This window comes from Protopterus annectens, chromosome 4.part0 (assembly GCF_019279795.1).
Source record: "Protopterus annectens isolate FY-2018-M chromosome 4.part0, PAN1.0, whole genome shotgun sequence".
In the NCBI taxonomy this organism is placed as follows: domain Eukaryota; kingdom Metazoa; phylum Chordata; order Ceratodontiformes; family Protopteridae; genus Protopterus; species Protopterus annectens.
This window is the reverse complement of record NC_056733.1, coordinates 1,738,641,356-1,738,664,383: the sequence shown is the minus strand read 5'-3', so window position 1 is coordinate 1,738,664,383 and position 23,028 is coordinate 1,738,641,356. Positions and strand designations below refer to the sequence as shown.

General features: G+C 42.8%; 1 protein-coding gene across 2 annotated transcripts in view; it reads left to right on the top strand.

Moving 5' to 3' along the window:
- Positions 1-23,028, top strand: part of LOC122799999 (sialic acid-binding Ig-like lectin 11) — a 426,334-nt gene that overhangs the window by 101,887 nt on the left and 301,419 nt on the right. For both annotated transcript variants that reach the window (XM_044069452.1, XM_044069451.1), the window contains exon 3: positions 3,933-4,205. In XM_044069452.1, the coding sequence (XP_043925387.1) occupies positions 3,933-4,205 (273 nt within the window). The remainder of the gene's footprint in view (positions 1-3,932; positions 4,206-23,028) is intronic.

Below are 23,028 nucleotides of genomic sequence, written 5' to 3'. Positions count from 1 at the left end.
ATCAGGAGGCTTGTTCCTGTAACAAGGATATGATTTGTCCAACGATTCTGCAATCAGAGTTTTTGTGATTGGTGGATTGAGTTCTTGCTTATACCCAAGTGACAGGTAATTGGCTAGTAATTGATGTGAACTACAAATCGGGAAACTGCCCTGTTCTAATGTAAGACCATATTTGCATGAAATTTGAAGTGGTATAACAGGCAGCAAGCGAATGCTTGTCCATTTACAAAGATGATGACTGATTCTCGTCCATGTTATGGACTCGTTGGTAAACAAGATATAATTTATTTTGGCATGTCTGGCAGCGTAAGGAAAACTGCCCCCCTAACAAGAGTATGATTTTGAGAATAGAATCCAAGTGATTGGCGGAATGAGTGTTCGCATCCTATGTGTGAATGGCCAGTAAATGGTACGTAACATAAACCAGAAAATTATCCTGTCTTATTGCAGGATTATGTTTGTACCAGGCTCGAAGAGCTATGATAGGTGGAAGAAGAACATTTGCTCACTTACAAAGGAGATGACTGGCTGTCTATGCTATCTGATTCTGGTGAAAACAGGACAGAATTTGTCCTGCTAAAACTGAGAACTTGGTCATAAGTAAAAACATTTTCTGTGATCTATATGTGCGATATACATCATATGAAAGCAAAAAGTACATCACTAATGCAAAGGCTAATATGTGCTATTACCTATACTTTTATCTAGCCCTGAACAAACTGAGTGATTCATCTTACATGAAGGAAGGAACATAAATGAGACTTATCTCCTCGCTAGACACCTTATTTACATAAAGTGAATTGACTGGCAGGCTAAGGAGGTTTGCCATCTTACAAAAAATTGGATTGGTTCATCAGTATGCAAATTAAAAAGTATTGGATTGGTGCAATGAATGCTCATGCTATACTATGCGTTTGTGATTGGTTAGTAGCAGCGATAAATTATGCATTGTAAGACAGCCTTGTCCCAACATAGGATTGCATTTGCATCAACCTGAAGAGACATGATAGGTTGAAAGAGAAAGCTTGCTCTTTTGCTAGGAAATTATTGATCTCTTTTTGTGACTTTTGATTTGATGGAACTTACAACCCAGTTTATCACACTAAAGTTGTAAACATGCATGATTGGTCAGATTCAAATAGCTCTTTGGAAATCCGAAATCTATTGGATGTACTTCTTTTTAAAAGTAAGAATAACAGTCCTAGTTTTATGATCTGAAGATGGCATATTGCTGAAAGTGCTTATTGGACTATAAAGGACTAAGTTTTATTATTTTATTGGTGTTCTTTCTTGGAATAAATATAGTTGATTTTACACTTTTCTGGAATTTTGCTGTGGTGGTTTATTGAAGGTCTTACCCCTTTTTTGAATTCATTTTTCCATCGGTATCCTTCAACAGTGTATGAAACGTTTTCCCCCCTAAGGTTGTTCAGTCTTGAAGTTAGCAAATTTAGAAATGTAGAAGTGTAGGCTGCCCCTGCTGCTCAGACCTCCCAACCGTTCCGAATTACTCGTTTTTTACCGAGTTTTGGGGTCCAAATGAAGGGGTGCCACGATTCCCGAGTGGCACCCCTTCATTTCCGATTTTTCTTAGCTTTTTTTTAAAATTTCACGGTGTCGGAGCTGACGTCATCATGTGCGCAATGACGTCAGCTCTGTCAGGCTACCAGCCAGTCGGAATTGAGCTGAAGGAACTCATATCATCATTTCCGGCTGGCTGACTTAAATTTTAAAATAGCGGGAATTGCAAGTGGCAGGCCGCGCTTGTGCAGGATTACTGAACAGAACAGGAACTTGAAGCTAAACACTTCTGCAGAGCAGTTCGTTCACCAAGGAGCCAGGATTGGTTGTGCAGAGCAGTTCAGGGGATATGGTATGGCAGACGCTTGTGCAGAGCAGTTCGACAGAAGCAGGGATATGGCAGCAACAACAGCAGGGATTAATGGCAGCAAAGATCAGTTCACCAAGCCGGGAAGCTGAAGCGCAGAGCAGTGGATTAATGGTGGCAGCAACTGAACAAAAGCTGAAACAGGTAAGGAACGAGTACATGACCCATGTGTGTGTGTGAGAGACTGCAAAACGAATCCACACACGAGCCTTACTGACTACATAGGACATCTATTTCACTACGAAATATACAGTGTATAACGCTAACAAGAAGTTAACAGCTATGTTAATGTATTTCGGCAGAGTATGGAAACATCATCTCACAACACGTATTGCTAAGTATTACTTTATTTTAGCCAGGCACATTTATTATTTTCTCTATTTTTAGCGATGTCGTCTGTCCTCTCACTAAACGAAGGTGCGTGCTTACAACCCCACATTAAAAATTAATCCTCCATATCGCTACCTTTTCTACAGTTACCTGTCTTAATTCTTTTTTACCGGAGTTAATTACAACTTCAAATCTCCTGACAGATCCTTATCCAAGGATGTAAGCCAAAACGGAGAGCTGAACAAGTTGAAATAAAATCCCCACTTTCCTGTTCTTAGTGATCATGTACTTCCAAGTCTTATAATCAAAGGCGGATAGAAATAAACCTTTCCATTCAACATGCCCCATCCTCTTTTTTTCTGCCCCATACTCACGTACTCACAGTAATATTGTAGTTAAGAAACCCACCGGAGTTTCCATAAGCAAATTCACTACATATCTCCAAATTTTATTGTTGTGGAGTTGGCACTGCTGCAGACACAGAAATGACAACATAGTATAAATGTGAGTGTATATAGGAACATATATTTTATAAATGTGATCCCAAATTTTCTCCCATAATAGTGTTCGAGCTAATAAAGATATAAACAAAAGAGATACTTCTGGCAAGTGCATTTTTTTCTGTCGTAGTGATAGACTTTCTTAGATGTAAGACAGGAAGCTGATATCTAGGCTCACACCCCAAGCCATTCAGAGTGTTTAGAATAATTATGACTTTAACGCATCTGAAGCTTTGTTCAAATCTATAAAAAGATGGTATAAAAAGAGCTGTACTAGTTTCACATGGGTCATAGGCCTTTGTACATTAATTCAGCTAAAATAGTTAATCCAATCTCATTATTGCGTAGTCTTTACAAATCATGTTGAGTTGTTTTTTGCAATGTTTCCTCTGAAATTATCTCTCAGCTTATTTAATTTCTCAAATGTCTGATAAAGCTAGCAGAAAAGCAATCCACATATGTATATTATATATATATATATTTTTGTGCTAAGAGTTCAGAGCTATGGTGAGAAGTGAGAATTGAATTTGTATTCCCCCATTATTGGCTTTGTTTGTCCATTTTTTGTGCTAAGAGGTTGAGAACTATAGTGAGAAGTGAATGAATGCGAGTTTCAAGGGCAGAGAAGTTTTAATGCCAGCCAAGTCTATTTTTATTGTGAGACAGTATTGCTTTGTTTAGCAGATGTATGTTAGTGTTTGTGCAGTTTTGTGCTGTGAAATGTAAAAAAATCTAAATAATCATTGTAGAAGTAAAGCAATATGCACACATTAGTGTTTATGGTAAATGGGGCGAAATAGCCAGGTAATGGGACATTGGAATGGCTGCAGGGGGACTCTGGTGCCATATTTTGGCTGTCTGTTCTTCAGCTTGCATTTGAAAGTTGATATCCCACAATTCCATTGGAGCAGGTGGGGTTATCTAATTATGTATGCAAATTAGATGTTAATCAGTGTACAGATTTGTACCTATTTTTCATGGGCCTTGTCCAGATTTTTGATGTTTCCAGGTCGAGAGGTATGCTGCTGCTGTCTTTTTATTTTTTGTTGCAGTCGATTATATAGGATGTGGACTGTATTTTTCTATGGAAACAGTTTCCTTGATTGGTGGCTCAGTGTTGATCCATTTATGTTCATAACATTTTAAAAGAAGCTGGCACTTAAGAATGACACAACTAAAATAAAAAAAATATATATACATTTTTTTTCAAACAGATGAACCAAGAGAAGTGAAAATCTCAGTATCTTCAAATGGAACTATAAAGGAAGAAGGGAGTGTTGAATTCAACTGCACAGCAGATTCCAATCCAGTTATTACTGGCTACAAATGGTATAAAGTGACTGAGAATGGCTCCCTTCATGACCTGAATTCCAATTCAAGTGAACTGCATCTGTCTTCTGTTTCCCGAAGACAACGTGGGAAGTATTCTTGTCAAGTGCAAAATGCAGTTGGGATGAAAGATGCTGAAGCCTTACTCACTGTTCTCTGTAAGTTTTCAAAACTATCCAGTTTTATAGTGGGAACTTATCTATATTATAATTTATGTGATTATTTTAGAAAAACCTATTTACTAACACACTGTATGTCTATGCATCCAAACTCATCACACTTTAAAATGAACAGGGAGAGAATGCTAAAACTAGTGACAGTGTAAGAGAATCATTATAATTATCTAAATTAATTATCCAGGATAACATAATGCTATCTCTTCATATGATTTGTATTCACAGAAAAGGGGCCATTTTCCGCTGTTTCCTTTTATTAAAACACATCATGCCCTGCATGATCTCTTTGCTCCATGAAATGTTCTTCTCATTGCTGAGAACGAGGACACACACATTTTGCACCACTTGCACAACAGAGATTGGGAAATATATTAAGTACAATTAATTGGGCTACATAGATACTACACATTTCAATAAATGAAGTTCCTTAAACCTGTTTTAATAATAAAAGTGGCAAATCTTCTGAGAGGGTTTCTTATTACCTGCATTGTTATCATATTAAAATGAACTGATATTTAGACATTTTGGATCACCCTACTTCCTCCCTTCCATAATGCATTTCCTTTTCTACCTTACCTTATTGTTATTCATCAGGAACATGCTCTTACTTCTTTTATTGCACTAAATCCTGTCCTAGATCATCAGCCATTTTTTCCCTCTATTTCTGGAAAGTTAAACACAGCCTGTCTTCAGTCATACCTGTCATGCCTACTACTACAATGTTATTTGAAATTCACTTTTCTTGGAATACTTTTTAGCTGCAACATTTGCTTATTTCTTGGATGTAATTTTAAAAAATCTTTAGATCCCCTTCACACTCCCATCTGAAATGCATAAATTTTTGGATATGTTATTAAATATTTTGTGTAATAAGAGTGTAATGTGCACACTTGCACTTTCTTTTTCAGAGAGTTTTGCATGCAGAAATGGAATGATTATTTATTATTAGACGTAAGGCAAATGTGATGGCTCTCATCCCAGTTAAGACCCTCTACATAGTTACAGTTTTTGTATTTCATGCACTTCACTTTCCCATCAATTATTATGTTTTCCTAGCTTTCTGTCTTTTTGCTATAAGGAGATTGTCTAACCTGATTGTTTCCTATACTGCCCTTTGCCAAACAACTTTAGACTGGTGCAACTCTCCTTCAGTGGTCCAAAGTATTTCATCCAAGAATCATTTAAACTGAAAAATGATTCACTTTACTGAACTTAAAATCTTTTATCTGCTCCAGGGCTTCAGATTAAAAATCTCCTGCCTACATTCAAGAATCACATCAATAAAGGAGGAGCTGCTCTGAGCATCAGTCAATCACAACATTTGGGTTACTCATTTCTAGCCATTTGTCCATATATGTTATGTCTTCTGTGTAATCCAAAGCTAGTCTTGCTTCAGCATTGGTACTGGCATCCATATGCATGTGGTCACCATATAGGTAGTACTGTGTGATTCTCAGATCTCTCTTCTGACGACTTCAAAACCAATAGTCATAACAATCATTTCTGGTATACAAGCGCACTATTCATTCATCAGGCCTTCCTCCTGACTGTTTATTTTTTCATATGTTAGGACTATTTATTAAAATGACTTTTTTTTAGCCCTTGTGAGATCACAATAAGCTGTTTTCCTACTAACCCGATTGACAAATGTGCCTGGGGAAAGTCTTTTACCATAAGTGTCCATATCATTTCAGTGTAGATTATGATTTTGACTGCTGTAAATATTGCAAACTCTAAAACTAGTAATAATAATAATAATAATAATAATAATAATAATAATAATAATAAGCTACAAACCATAGATGCTTAACAGATGTACATTTATATCTGTTTCAGAAAGTGTTACTCAAACTTGAAAAGCATCCTGATTCACATAAAAGCTATAGGAAACTCAAAAAAAGCTTTCCTTACTAATTCTTCAGTTATGGAAATGCGAAATAAAATGAAAATGTGCCTGAACATGGATGAGCAGTGATAGACAAATACAAGCAAACAAGATTCTTCAAATTTCATTCATGGAATATGTTGGAAGGCTCGGTCTAAATGGATTCATAAGCTAATCACAAAGATGACCATTTTCCTGTATTGACTGAACCAGTTTTTAAAGCAGCAAATAATAACTTCCTCAGTGCCAAAGTCAATCTCCTTGTACAAAAAATTGTGCTTCCAAATAGGACCAAGAAAGCATGAGCCATCAGTGTCTCTTGCACTGGTATCTTTAACTCCAGAAAACCTCACTCTGCTATAGATGCAGATATTTTATTATAAAATCTTTGCTATAGAATACTTTAATATTGACATGGAGAATACAAGTGCAGAAAGCATATCCTACAAACAGGTTTCTCAACCACAAGGACACTTCATACATAACCCACCATGGAGGCAATGGTGGCCACACCTTCACTAGTATCTGTGATACCAGAGGAAGGAAAAAAGAGAGAGACAAGACATGTATACATATATGTGAGCTGGAATTCTGCCCTTGGTGATATCTCATTACCCATTTCTAACTCATTTCCAGAGGAGGTCACCTTTACAGGAGTTATCAACCTCATTGGAAAACTTTTTGACCGCCACCCAAAAACTTTCATCTTCTGAGAAGTATCACTAAATGATGAGGCTAAAGCAAACTAAGTTTACTATTCATCCCCTCCTCCGCTTCTAGACACATTAAAGCACTTAGCTTCTGAAAATGTATAGCAGCTAGATAAACAGTTTACAACTTAATAGTACGGACAGATTATACAGACCACCAACTGATAGACCCGACCTATTTAAATATCTAAACTCAATCCATGTTACAATTACCTTTAATCCAAAACAATTCCAAAAGAGAATGTTTCCTTAAGTCACCTTACCACTAAACAGAGGGCAGTGAAATGATACCCAGATATGGTAAAAGGATCATTTTGTCTTCAGATCTTTGCATTAGGACAAGTAATTTCTCACAAATGATACTATCAGATCTCCATCATAAATCTTAACGTCTCTTGTAGATAGTAATATCAAAGAAAAATGGAAAAGGCATAATTTCACAGCTGATAGGATAGAAACTAACATTTTAAGTGCATATATGACTCAGGAGATTAATCCATTAAGACAGATGGTACAACGGCGACCATAACACAAGAATCATATCTTAATTAGTAGATTTCAAGGCTAACTGTTTATCAGACGTTCATTTCCACATATTATCGTTTTTAGAAATTATGCAGGTGACATACTGACATTTCTAGAAAGAAACAAAATACAAGAATAATTGTGAACAGAATGTTTACTAACCCTGTTCCCCAGTATCTGAGGAACTTGAGTTCTAACACACACTTCTAGAGAAAGAAGCCAACCATAAAGGGAGAATAGCAAGAAGCTAAAACATCTCATTGACTCAGTCTGAGAGTCGTGCTCAGCAATTTTGGATCTTTAAAATGTCATCCAGGGCATGATCTCAAAAATGCTTAGGGAGTTCATTCTAAAAGCTATACTACACTTTGCAGAACACATTTCTTTCTGGTAGCTCTTGTTTTGAATGAAGCCTGTCTCCACATTTCACTAAGAACATTACATGGGAATTATCTTCATTTTTAAGCAGGCAGCTTCTGTTTCAGTCTAGAGTTCTTCCATCTCATCTATACACAGCCCCAGGAGTATTTACAAAATATTCAGTTCTTGTGTTGTTGATAGAAACTAAATATTTTCCCCAGTTGGATAATGGCTGCAAGTGGTTTAAATTCGGGATACTTTATGTCATTAGGTACTCGATGCAGTGACTTCTTTCCAGAAATTGGGTGAATAGTTAAACAACAGGTGACACCACTTTTAAGGACTAGTTTGAATTCAGTACAAATGAAAATCTTTCTTCCTTAGGATAAGGTTCAGGAAATGTCCAGCCATACGACTCAAATGTATAAGCTACTGACAATCACTGTTAAACAATTTCTTAGGGTAGTGGGACATGCCTTTGCAAATTAAAATGACTCTTAATGTAATATTTTATATGTGAAACCTCAATGGTTATTACAGAATGAGTGAAATCAAGTCTCATATTCTCTGAAAGCTCTATTTTCAGATCTTCAGTCCATAAGTAAGGAATTCCTTTGGAGAGTAGACCCTCAGAATGTGTTGTTTGGGATACCTCTTTATCCACTAGGTCCATACCAAAGAGTAACAGAACACTCCTCAGATTAAACACATGTAGTATATTTTAAGACTGTCAGTACAGACTTTGGGCAGGATTCACGAAGGCTTGCACGGAGTCTAAGAGTAGTGTAAGACTCCATGCAGCCTTCGCGATCCAGGAGCAGCCCTAAAGTCCGTGTAAAAGACCATCTAAAACGTCTCTTACATGGAGTGGGCGTGGATATGCTAATCACCTCACTTGCAGCCCAAAGGCATGCAAATGAGATAGATTAGCGATCCACGAAGCCCAAAGCAGCCCGTGTAAGAGCCGTTTTAGCTGCAGAAATGTACTCAGTTGACAACTGAGTACGTTTCTGCAAAAACCACAACGGAGCCATGTCAGCTTCAAATAAAGGGTACATATGTGTCAGGCAGCATGCCAATGGCCAAATATGTGGCCATTGGCAAGGTACCCTGATGCAAATATGAAAAATAAATTTTTTTGCAGCGCAGCCCGTGCAAATGGGCTGCGCTGTATAAAACATAAAAATGAAGGTTATAAACCCACAAATGTGGGTTTTATGCAATACATGGATTGACAATGCAGGGACCAGCAGACCAAAAACAACATGGCCACTGTTTAGTGGTTGCTAAGGGGGGAAGCTGAGTCTAAGACATGTAACTAAGCATTAGTAGGCAATCTGATGTAAATGAGTGTTAGGATACTGAATTCCACTGTCACATAGCAAATGAGCACATTCTGAGTAGTGTAAGAGATACATAAGGGGGAGGAATAGAGTAGGATATAGGTGACATCACAGGGGGGAATGGTAGAAAGAAATGCAGTTCATTGGAGGTCAGTGTTACATGACAGATGTCAGACACATATCATGGAAAGAGGAGTGCCACAACATAAGCATGGGAAAGTCAAGAAATGGAAGGTGTACACTGTTGCTTACACCAAAGTTTATTGCTGGGCATGCATGCGCACGTGTGCGCACCATGAAGTGCGAGTAGGGCAGTGTACACGCGTGTAAGGCAGACTGAGCATGTGGGAGCCTGTTGACAGACTTGTAAGACTGTTTGCGCTGGTGCGCGCGCGTTTTAATCCTAATAAGCAGATTCTGAACTGTGTAAGCATGTGTGCGCGCATGTAAGCCACTGTGAGTGTGTTTCTGCTAGTATGCACATTGCTCCCCCCCGAGGAAACAGAAAGGAAAAAGGAAGCAACAAAATTATTAGAAAGCTAGCAGGGAATACTGCTGGAGCTAGCAGGTGAAAACAATTAGAAGCAGGCAATTGCACAGGCAGAATAGTAGCTCAGCCCAGCACTTAAAACTCTGCAAACAGCAATGCAGGATGTTTCTCTCAAGAGACACTGCAAGACAGGAGTAAGCTATTAGAAGTGAAAACTGAAAAAGCTGAACTCAGAGCAGAAATGCTAGGGGCTGCCACAGCTGCCATAAGGAGACATAGGCTACTTGCTGAGGGTGGTGACAATGCAGATGGTGCCAGACCACCCACAGTGAGGAGATGGAGGAGAGTGTACAGGCCCAGGGTCACCTACCACGGGTTACATGAGCCGGAGATAGTAGAGCACTATAGAGTGGACAGAGACCTCCTGCAGCAAATTGTCGAGCTGTGCAGGCCATGCCTCACACACAGAACCAACAGAGGGGAACCCATCCCAGTGGAAACCAAGGTATGTGTTGGCATAAGAATACTAGCAACAGGTACCTTCCAGAGACCAACTGGTGATATGATGGGGATATCACAGGCATCAGCCTCCAGGGTACTGCACCAGTTCCAGGATGCCATGTCAGCACATGTCGGTGATCATGTATATTTCCCCAATGCCCGTGAGGTATTGGTCAGCAATATGCATCTCTTCCAGCAAATAGCGGAATACCCTGAGGTAGTGGGTGCAATAGACTGCACGCACATACGCATCAAAGCATCAGCCAGTGAGCGGGATAGGGCCTACCTTAACCGCAACGGCTTCCCCTCCATCAATTACCAGGTCATGTGTGATGCCCAGGGCATAATAATGAATGTGTGTGCTGGCTGCCCTGGGAGCTACCATGATTCTCATATCTGGTATTTGATGCAGCTGTACCAGACATTTGCCAATGGGGACATCCCACACGGACACCTAGTGGGGGATGCAGGTTATGCACTGGAGCCGTGGCTAATGACACCCATCAGAAACGCACACACACCTGAACAGGAACGCCATAATAAGGCACACGCACAAACACGTAATGTAATAGAGCGTGTGTTTGGGCTGCTCAAGTCATGGTTCCAGTGTCTGGACACATCTGATGGAGCCTTGCAGTTCTCACCAACTACATGTACCCAAATTGTCATGGTATGTGCTATGCTACATAATATGATCTTGCGAAAACAATTGCAGCAGGACCAGCATAGGGCCGGGCCAAACAGCCCCCCACCATTGCCAAGGCCATCACAGGCAGAGCGTGACTCAGAGGAGGAACAACCTGAGCCTGCCCCAGTAGACAGAAGGAAGCGTGCCCAGTATGCCCTGGCCTTGGCAAAGAGGCAACGCATAGCACATACACTGGCTCAGTAGGAACCCTGGGAATGATACCCCTTTCTGACTCACTCATATAATAACATGGATGCCTAAAATGACATAACCTGCTCTCAAACATGTACAGGGAGTGTAGTATGTGCATCCGACAGAGGCAGCCCTGCAGCACCACCTGAGGCATGAATGCCATGTGTTAAATAATGTAACACCATGTAGTATATGCACACTTGAGGACCCTGACTAACATCCTACCCTCACCAAGCATGATGCCACAATATGACGATGGGATGATCAATTGCAATAATTGGCTGAAGTATTGCAGTTAGTCAAAGGGGATCCAATGTGTGCCAGCCTGGGATGACATGCTGAGCATGACATGATGCTCCACCTGCTAGGGGTGGTGTGCACCTATCAGTCCAGGCCTTATGGATACTGCCAAAGGCTGGTGTTACCCACAGCGTGCCCTGAATAGGTAAGGCTCAAAACACAAACCCACCTCCATAGGTATCACAAGGGATAAGAACCTAGATGTAATGCTACCCAATGCCAGAAGTCTAAACAGCAAGATGCATGCAGTGTAAACTCACCCAGTATGGAGAATGTTGATATCTGTCCTGTAACAGAAAACTGGGTCAAGGCTCACAACAGCACCCTAACACTACCAGGTTACACCTCATACTGTGCTGTACAGCCTCAAAACATGGAACAAGCTACAAAAGGAATTGTCAAGGATAACCACACCCCCATGTTGGTACCACAACAAGAAGCAGCATGGACTAGCCATGGTCAAGTAACAGTGGCTAAAACTACTTCCCAGTTTATAGCCTGCTACAGACTACCATCCTAACACCAGGAACTGCACCTGGCCTATGTTGGAAAACATGAATATATCAAGCCCCCCAAACCACATTATATTGGTTGACTGAAAATACCCAGACATAGACTGGGAGCATTATACTAGCTCCAACACTGTAGGAGAAAAGTTCCTAGAATCCATAAACCAAAATGCCCAGGAACAACGTACCACTCCCTCAAGAGGGGTAAGCATACTGGATGTGATAATCAGCAACATGGGTACTGGATGGCAAGATGAGAAGTGTATCCCTCACTGGTAAGACCAGACCATAGAGTAATCACACTGGATATACACATTCCGACCCCAGTCCCTGGCCAGAAAACCACAGTAAAAAACATGTGTAAAGCAAAAGTTGCACTCCTCCAAACTGATGTGGAATCCATTAAAGGCCCTGTGCAGGTGCAAAATATGGGCCACACCTCAGAACCTGTTATACAGGCATTCCATGAACACAGCCAGGAATGCTTGGATTATGCAATCACAAATAACAACAAGACACAATGCCATACACGCAGGCATCTGGCATGCTGGACTCCAGCTATTACCAAACCATGCAAGAGAATGAGGAAGCTACTACATGATAGAGCAAACATAAAAAGGGAAGTAATCACTGATCAGTAGTATGGCAATAAAATATGTCCACACATACAATCCACTAAGGCCAGCTGCAACAAGTTGAATCTGTGAATCCTGAGGCAATGTTACACCTGCCCCAAGTACACAGACAACCCTCAACTCCCCTCAAGAAATACAAATATATGTGAGAGATGCAACCATTTATCCAAACCAGAGGCTGAGCTCCCTCAACTCAGTACTGTCAAAACTAGTCAGGAGGAGAAGGTAACCACACACACCACAAACCCAGTCCCACATAGACCTATCACAACTGCAAACCAAAGACATAAACACAGAAAAACATTCCCGGAGGCCCTAATTACAAACACACCACACCAACAGAGGCCTCCAAAGCAGACCCCCAAGCAACCACAACCTCCAAACATAGCACATGCAACACACAGTACACAAAGCTGGTGTGCCAAACAGTCACAGGCCAGAAGGAGAAACAACATGCCTGATACAGGTGTAATAGGTGACTCCATAGTCAGACACACTGCTGTCTCGCTCACCAGACTGAACAAGGGAAAGGGTACAGTAAGCTGCCTGTAGGTTGCTACAATATGCCACATAACACAAGTATGCAGGTCACCCCAAAGCAAGTAGAAATATGATGCAGTCATTGTCCATGCTGGCGTGAATGACCTGAGATGTACCTCCCTGGACTACATGAAAAGTGACATAGATGAGCTCTCTGAGTATGTACTCCAGCCCGGTATGACACTGACCGTTTGCAGCATCCTACCCTCACCAAGAATGATGCCACAGTACAAACACAGAATGATCAGCTTTAACAAGTGGCACAATTACTGCTGTCATTCCAAGAGGATCTAATGTCTGTCTGCTTGGGATGTCATGCTTGACAAGCCATGCTGCTGTTCCAGGGATGGCTTGCACCTGTTACCCCTGGGCGTCTGGATATTGGAGAAGGCTTTTGCCACCTCCATAGAGCCTTACATTAGGCAAGGCTGAAAAGACTAACCCACCACCCTAGAAAACATAAGTGGTAAGAAACATAAGGGTAATGCTGACCAATGCCAGATGTGTAAACCACAATATGCATGCTCCTGAGGCCCTCCCCAGTATGGAGAACATCGATGTCTGTGCAGTGACAGAAACCTGCTGCAAGCCTTCTGACAGCACACCAGCACTACCAGGTTATACCTCATATCATGCATTATGGCCCCAAAACCTGGACCAAAACATAAAAAGAGGGGGGAGTATCCATATTCAGCACAGACACCCATACGTCCAGGTAACTGACAATGCATGAAGCATCGGAGACCACCCATGTGCACCTAACCGTAGGCAAAACTGCTGTACAGTCTGTAGCATTCTACAGACCACACTCTCACACACAGGAACCCCACCCAGCCATCCTGAAGACACTGGACAGTATGAATGTCCCACCAAATACCAAAGAAGGTACTCACAAATTACCATATAGGTGGTAAACCATTATGTATGGAAGGAGTAATCAGGGACCTAGGGACACAAGTGGACAGTAACCTGTTATGTGACACTCACATTGCCAATCTGGCTAGGAAGACTGTCTATATTGGACACCGTATCATGAAAGTATTCACATCTATGTCAACAGAGGTCATTGTGCCCCTGTACTGTTCCCTTTTCAGACCCATAATCTAGTACAATGCCTCATTTGGGATGTACCTTACCTGACATCTGCAGCAGTTAGAAAGACCTCAAAGGTACCTCACCAAGAGGATAAAGGGTCTCAAATATATATCATATGCTGCCTGGCTGCAGACACCCCAGCTGAATGCAGTCACATACTGCCTACACAGAGACGTTGTATGCCTGTTGTACAAGGCCATGTCCAACACAGGAGTAATGGACATGCTCCACCCCAGAAAACCCAAAGCCATCAGAGCTGTGAGAGTGAGAGATGTCATCCTCAACACATAATGAAATAGGATGTGCTGGAGGGACAGATACATAACCCAGAGGCTCCCTACACCCTGGAACAGAATCACACTCCATGTTAGGCAGAGCCCCTCACTGACACTCTTCAACAGGAATCTTGCCAAGTGGATGGATGATCGTAGATGTACACTGGGGGTCTTCACTGTGTCACGTCCAGACAGAGGCACAGTAAAGTAAATCATAAATGGCCATAATATTCACATAGCAAGGGGTGGCGAAAGCCACACACACACTCTGGCTAGGCTTATAAATGCCCTAGGGTGGATAGCCTAGTATGAACCTATGAACCTATGAAGATACAAATTATACAGGACACTAAGGATAATCACAAGGCTGTCTCAACTGATGGTAGGAACCTTGTTGGGAATTCACGGATATACTTTGAATCACTCAGATATTACAAACAACATACCAAACACACACACAGACATATTGCCAACATACAACCTGACAGGTGCAGTGCAAACCCCCTCCCCCCCAGAATGCAAAATATCTATCCCAGCAGACTGCTGGCCCCCTGACATTGCAGATGCTGAGGTAACAGCCAGCATCTACAAAGCAAAACACACAGCAGCAATGGTATGAGATGGTGTCCTGGGCTGAGTCCAACATGGACTCCAAGAAGAAAAGAATGCCAAATCACACTACTGCTCAATGTCAGCCTTACCACAGGATATGTACCCAAAGAGCAGTGTACAACAACAGTGGTCCTTCCCAACAAAGGTGTTGCCTGAATGGATACTGCAAACTACCACCCCAGAATCCTGACAAGCTTGGTCTGCACAGCTATGGAAAGGATCAACATGTACCGCAGACATAAAGATATTGTGGACCTACTGACACCGGACCCTACCCAGTGTAGCTTTCTTAAGTGCAGATGCTGCCCCTTAAACATGTTTGACTCATTTGAAACAGTCATTAAGGTCATTGATGAGGGCAATGTGGTCCACACAGCATAGCTGGACCTTGCAAAGGCGTCCATACAATACCCCATGTGTTCATTATAGATAGGCTCACCAGCTTAAATATAAACCCCTATGTCAGTAGAGGGGTTGCAAACCAGACCAAGGACAGAACTGACATGGTCAGACATGCTGCAGCCATGTCAGACTACAAACCAGATATAACTGGCATCCCACAAGGCTTGGTCCTGGGACCTCCCTCATTTGGTATATATGTCCCATAGGTACAGGCCAACATGGAAGGACTGTGTCTGAACTGGCCACCATATCTGACCCTCCAGCTGACACAAGCATCCCACAAAAGGGCCACATAGAAACAGACAACTGGTGCCATAGCCATGTCAGCAAGCTAATTGCAGAAAAGTGTATAGTCAACCCCTGTGGATATACAGTAAGTGCCCACCAATTACCACATAGGTGTTAACCCATTAAGTACCTAACATGTAATGAGAGACCTGGGGACACAAGATGATAGATATCCTGCATTGGACAAACATGTGGCTGTAGTGGTTACAGAAACATACCATATACCCACCTACCATGAAGGTTGTCAGATCTAGATAAGGGGAGGTCATTGTGGCTCTGCAGTCATCCGTCATCAGCGTTACAATTGACTACAATAGCCCCTGTGGGATGTACCTCAGCAGTCCCCTCAATCAACTGTAAAGTCTCCAAAAGTACCTCACCAGGAGTATCAAAGAGCTTGAACAGATGCCATGTGTTGCCTGATTAAACAAACTGCAGCTCCACACACTGCCATACTGCCCACCCAGAGGCAAGCTGTGCCTGATGTATAAAGCCATGTCCAAGCTGGAATCAATAAACATGCTGCACCTTGTGCAATCTGAATGGCATTGAGCTATGCACATGAGAGACCTGAACCCCAGCACTGACATACATAGGACAAGCTGTACTGAATGATCCATAACACAGAAGCCACCCCCACTCATGAGTAAACTCCCAGTACAGGTTAGCCAGAGAGTCACTCATCGACTCTCCTCAAGAGGAATCTTGATGAGTGGATGGGAGATGGTAGGTTTACCCTGGGTATCACTGTTATGTCATGGGTAGACGGAGGCACAGTATACTAACCATGACATATGTCATGGCAAACTCCACCTACAATGTGTGTCGAAGGACAAACACACTCTCCGACTAGCATTAGAAATGGCCTAGGGCACATCGCTAGTGTTTGCCAATGTACATCTATGTTGTGGATTACACTACCAATGTTGGACAAGCCTGGTTTAAGTAGTTCATATCTGAACATAATGCAACATGGTCAGATGTGCACAACTGGCCCCTAACCAGGCTGTTGTGCTCACTATGAAAATGTAAAGCAGTGATAGGACTAAAGGCCAAGATACTGTCCACCACAGTGAAAGTACTGAACCAGTACACTATACGGTACTACAGTGTTAGGTCAGAATAAAAGGATGTTGACAACTGTATGCAAAGTATCCCATGCAAACCCTGCAGGCAGAGTATAATCCCTGTTGTGTTCAGACACAAAGCAGTTGTACAGTAACTACACAACATGACACACAACACACAACCATAAACGGGAGATATTTGTTGAAGTTCACACTCATCCACATATGTGGTGGGCTGCAGAGTTCAACATATGGAAAGCTCACACTGTGCATGCTCACACACTTTGCTAAATGAGACATATGTCAGACAACATGCCATGGGAAGCCTGAACTGGGCATGCTCACACACTTAGGCCAAATCTCAGTTTAGCATTTGGCCACACATATCTGGTATTTGTACGTGTAATTCCAGGAACCAACCACATTACAGCAATCTGCCCAGTGCACACAGTTAAATGACTACAGAGACATATGTGATATAGTGGATCCCTCCCATATTCAAACATCTTCCACAGATACACAAGTTGTTCATAGAAACAGGGAATGCTATGGCAATAAAGACCTGCAAACAGTCTATCAGCAACAGATATTGTGCATCTGACAATTAAACATATAGGTGTAGAGGTCAACACTAGGCTGTTTGCCCTAGGGAATGACAGCTTAGCCAGAGTGTGCTTGGCATCTGCCTCCCCAGTACAGTAGGCTACTGTGCCACTGTAAAGTAGGTCACATAAGGCACCGTGTGAGGCTAGTGTGCTGTGCCTCTGTCAAGCAGGGACACAGTGGAGATCCCAGGGGTTGAATTTGCTAAGCCACATCCATGTTGTTTGTGTGTGCTGGAAGAGGGTTGCTGAGGACCTCTAACAGTACGCGGGCATCAATAACAGACTGAGGGGAGCCTTATCTGCATTGTCTGGACAATTTCACTGTCAACACTTTGTCGTGATGATTATGAGGGATTGAAGTGTCGTGCCAGTACTGTTCAGAGATGTCCTCCCTCTGTGGGCTACTGCTCTGCAATGTATTAGCTCACTCTGTCTGTTGGACAGCTCATATATGGCTGGTGTACACCTGACAGGTGTCTTGTTGTGGATCAGTCATGGGTATATTTGGGATAGCATGATCAATGCAAACCTTCCACATGCTCATAGAATGCAATTGTCAAGGAGTATGCAGAGTGGCCTGTACACTCCCCCAGCATGGGTCCTTTGAAGTCTTCCACCCCAGTCTTCACAAGTGTAAAGTCTGCTTTCGATAAATACACTTTGTTTGCAGTGACAACCTTGCCTGGGGGTGGGAATGGGATATGGATGTCCAGGGAAAGGTGGGTATGGCCACATATCAACAATGGTGGTCTACCTCTGGTGTGGAACAGTGAGTACCCATGTTGTAGATGGTCAGGTGCAACATGTATTCCCCCTTGTGGCTATGGTGAGTGGTCCTGCCAAAGCACATGGACTCACAAATTGTAGTGGCTGTAGGGTAATGTTGTAGAGGCCTGAGTAGTTCCCACACACAACATACCTGTACCTGACGTTAACAACTGGAATGGTGTATGTGAACACCTGCATATCTTGGCACTGTTCCCAGGGAAGCAAAGTGTGTCTCCTGGATGTGGGAGGGGTGGTCCAAACTGGTTGTGTTGTGTGTTACAGGTCCTGTGGTCATGAAGCATGGTATAGAACATAACCTGTCAGTGCAATGTGCATAACTGACCCTGAAGTAGGTGGCTGCAAATGCATATATATGCTATCCCCCACCTGACAGGTAGTACTAGATGTACATACCTCTGTAGAAATAATTATGTCAGCACCCTATAAATACTGCAGGTGCAGAACAGATGCCCAGTAATTTGGATAGTGTGCTCTGCTAATGCGTCTCCCTCAAGTGTCATAATATAGTTAGGTAGGGGTTTGAATCCTGCAAATGCTCAGCATGTGAGTGTGTGTGGGTGAGTGGGGTTGGTGTGTGTGCAAGTCTGTGTGAGGGAAATGTCCCTTTTGGCAACTGGGAAAACACAGTACAGGATGCACATTCCCCTTTCTAAACACTGATGATGTTAGCACCCTATAAGTACAGCAGGAGAAGGAAAACTTCCAGTAATGCGAATAGCGCGCTCCGCTAATGCGTCTGTCTCGAATGTCATAACATACTGAGGTAGGAGTTTGAATCCTGTAAATGCTCAGTGTGTGTGGAGGAGGGTTAGTGTGTGCGCAATACTGAGGTAGGAGTTGGAATCCTGCAAATGCTCAGTGCATGTGGAGGAGGGTTAGTGTGTGTGCAATTCTGTATGAAAGAAATGTCTGTTTTGGCAACTAGGAGAACACACTACAGGATGCACATTCCTCTTTCTAAACACTGATGATGTCAGCACCCTATAAGTGCAGCAGGAGAAGAGAAACCTCCCAGTAATACGAATAGCGGGCTCTGCTAATGCATTTGTCGCAAGTGTCATAACATAATTAGGTAGGGGTTTGAATCCTGCAAATGCGCAGTGTGTGTGAGAGGGGTTAGTGTGTGTGCAATTCTGTATGAAAGAAATGTCCCTTTTGACAACTAGGAGAACACACTACAGGATGCACATTCCTCTTTCTAAACACTGATGATGTCAGCACCCTATAAGTACAGCAGGAGAAAATAAACCTACCAATAATGAGAGTAACACACTCCGCTAATGCTTCTGTCTCGAGTGTCATAACATAGTTAGGTAGGGGTTTGAATCCTGCAAATGCTCAGTGTGTGTGGAGGGGGTTTAGTGTGTGTGCAATTCTGTATGAAAGAAATGTCCCTTTTGGCAACTAGGAGAACACACTACAGGATGCACATTCCTCTTTTTAAACACTGATGATGTCAGCACCCTATAAGTAAAGCAGGAGAAGGGAAACCTCTCAGTAATGTGAATAGCGTGCTCTACTAATGCGTCCATCTCAAATGTCATAACATAGTTTAGTAGGGGTTTGAATCCTGCAAATGCTCAGTGTGTGTGGAAGAGGGTTAGTGTGTGCGCAATACTGAGGTAGGAGTTGGAATCCTGCAAATGCTCAGTGCGTGTGGAGGAGGGTTAGTGTGTGTGCAATTCTGTATGAAAGAAATGTCCGTTTTGGCAACTAGGAGAACACACTACAGGATGCACATTCCTCTTTCTAAACACTGATGATGTCAGCACCCTATAAGTGCAGCAGGAGAAGAGAAACCTCCCAGTAATGCGAATAGCGGGCTCTGCTAATGTGTTTGTCGCAAGTGTCATAATATAATTAGGTAGGGGTTTGAATCCTGCAAATGCACAGTGTGTGTGAGAGGGGTTAGTGTGTGTGCAATTCTGTATGAAAGAAATGTCCCTTTTGGCAACTAGGAGAACACACTACAGGATGCACATTCCTCTTTCTAAACACTGATGATGTCAGCACCCTATAAGTATAGCAGGAGAAAAAAAACCTCCCAATAATGAGAGTAACACACTCCGCTAATGCTTCTGTCTCGAGTGTCATAACATAGTTAGATAGGGGTTTGAATCCTGCAAATGCTCAGTGTGTGTGGAGGGGGTTTAGTGTGTGTGCAATTCTGTATGAAAAAATGTCCCTTTTGGCAACTAGGAGAACACACTACAGGATGCACATTCCTCTTTCTAAACACTGATGATGTCAGCACCCTATAAGTAAAGCAGGAGAAGGGAAACCTCTCAGTAATGTGAATAGCGTGCTCTACTAATGCGTCCATCTCGAATGTCATAACATAGTTTAGTAGGGGTTTGAATCCTGCAAATGCTCAGTGTGTGTGGAGTGGGGTTAGTGTGTGTGCAATTTTGTATGAAAGAAATGTCCCTTTTGGCAACTAGGAGAACACACTACAGAATGCACATTCCTCTTTCTAAACACTGATGATGTCAGCACCCTATAAGTACAGCAGGAGAAGGGAAACCTCCCAGTAATGCGAATAACACACTCTGCTAATACATCCATCATAAGTTAGGTAGGGGTTTGAATCCTGCAAATGGCAAGTGTGTGTGTGGGGGAAGGGGGTTAGTGGGTGTGCAATTCTGTATGAGGGAAATGTCCCTTTTGGCAAGTAGGAGAACACACGACAGGATGCACATTCCCCTTCTAAACACTGATGATATCAGCACCCTATAAGTACAGCAGGAGAAGGGAAACCTCCCAGTAATGCGAATAACGTGCTCCGCTACTGCATCCATCTTGAGTGTCATAACATAGCTAGATAGGGGTTTGAATCCTGAAAGTGTGTGGGGGGTGGAAGTAGGGTGTGTGCAATTACATGTGTGAGAAAACTGACCCTTTTGCCAACCAGTACAACACACCAGCTGCTGCATATACCAATCTCTACACAGAGATGATGTGAGCACCCTACAAGTACAGCGGAAGAGGCCAAATCTCCCAGTAATGCAAATAGCACGTTCTGCTACTGCGTCTCTCACTACTGTCATAGAACAGTTAGTTATGGCTTTGAATACCACACATGCCACGTGTGTTTTTCTCACACAGAATGCCCACGTGTGTGGGTTGTTGTTCACAATAATGCATGACATCGATTAAACCAGTAATGGCAATGGATACAGATGATATGTGTGTGTGCCAAATACACATATGTACCTGTGACCTTCAATAGTTCCCATGGGTCATACCAGCCTGTGCCATATGCTCAAAGAGCCCTTCCATGTTCTCTACCATGTAGTCCAGGGAGGTACATCACAGGTCAGCCATAGTGGCATGGACAATGACTGAGTCATATGTGTCCATGCCTCTGACTGACCTATATGCTTGTGTCATGTGGTGAACCATAGTGCCCCACGGGCATATCCCTGCGACCTTCACCTTGTCCAGCCTGGTGAGCATGACCTCACTGTACCGGACAATAAAGGTACCTAACACAATTGTAGCAGGTGTGTTGTCTAGCCGTACAGGCTGTGACTGTTTGGCACACAGGATTTGTGTGCTATGTGTTGCATGTGCTGTGTTCTGGCTTAACGTATGCCTGTGTGCCAGCTGCAGAGGTGTCTGCTGCTCAGGCAGGATGCTATTCTGAGGCTCCACGAATGGCCCAGTGTGTTCACGTGTTTGGATTGCTGTCAGTGTAGGTCTACATCAGACTGGTATTGTAGACACTGTAGTATTTCATGCCACCTGACAGGTTATGCCAGTACTGGGTTCGGAGTGCTTAGTCCCCAGTTTGGCTATGTGGTTGCATCTCATACATGTGTTGTACATCCATGTGTAGGGGAGAGGGTTGACTGTGTACATGTGGCAGCTGTGACATTGCCACATGACCCACATATACCACACCTGTACCATAGAGGTGACTGACAAGTGTCCTTTGCACATGCTACCAGAGTATTGTGATTGCCATGGTGATTAACAGCACATAGGGCCAATGGGGAACAAGGTACATAGGTTCATAGGTTCATAGGTTCATACTAGGCTATCTGCCCTAGGGCATTTATAAGCCTATCTAGAATGTGTTTAGCTTTCGCCACCCATTTTAAATTAATTTGCCATGCCCTTTTCCGAGGTTAGTATACTGTGCCTCTGTCTAACAGTGACACAGACGTGATACCCGGGGTAAACCTACAATCTCCCATCCATTCATCAAGATTCCTCTTGAAGAGAGTCAATGAGGGACTCTGCCTAACCAGGACTGGGATCGTATTCCAGAGTGAAGGGGGCCTCTGGGTTATGAATCTGTCCCTCCAGCATGTCCTATTTATTTCAGTGCTGAGGTTCAAGTCTCTCGAGCGCATAGCTCAATGGGATTTGGAAATTCTGAGGTGCAGCATGTCCATTAATTCTGGGTTGGACATGGCTTTATACGTCAGGCACAGATCGCCTCTGAACAGGCGGTATGCCACTGAGTAGAGCTGGAGTTTCTTTAACCAGGCAGCATATGGCATCTGTTTGAGCCCTTTGATCCTCTTGGAGAGGTACTTTTGGGGTCTTTCCAGTTGCTGCAGGTGTCTGGTAAGGTACATCGCAACAGGGGCATTGTACTCAATTATGGGCCTGCTGAGGGATGAGTAAAGAGGCACAATGACCTCCCCTGATCCAGATGTGAATCCCTTCATGATGAGGTGGGCTATACAAAATGATTTTATAACCACTGTGGGCACGTGGTTGTCAAATGAGAGATGGCTATCAACTTGGGTCCCCAGGTCCCTAATTACTTATTCTGTATTTAATGGATTACCACCTATGTGATAATTTGTGGGCACTTTGTTTTTGCCAAAGGGGATGACTATACACTGTTTGGCATTTAGCTTGAGGCCATGGCTCTGGCACCAGTTGTCTGTTTCTATGAGGCCCTTTTGGAGGATGCTTGTGTCGGCTGGAGAGTCGATTATGGTGCCCAGTTTGCAGTCATCTGCGAACATGGTCAGCCA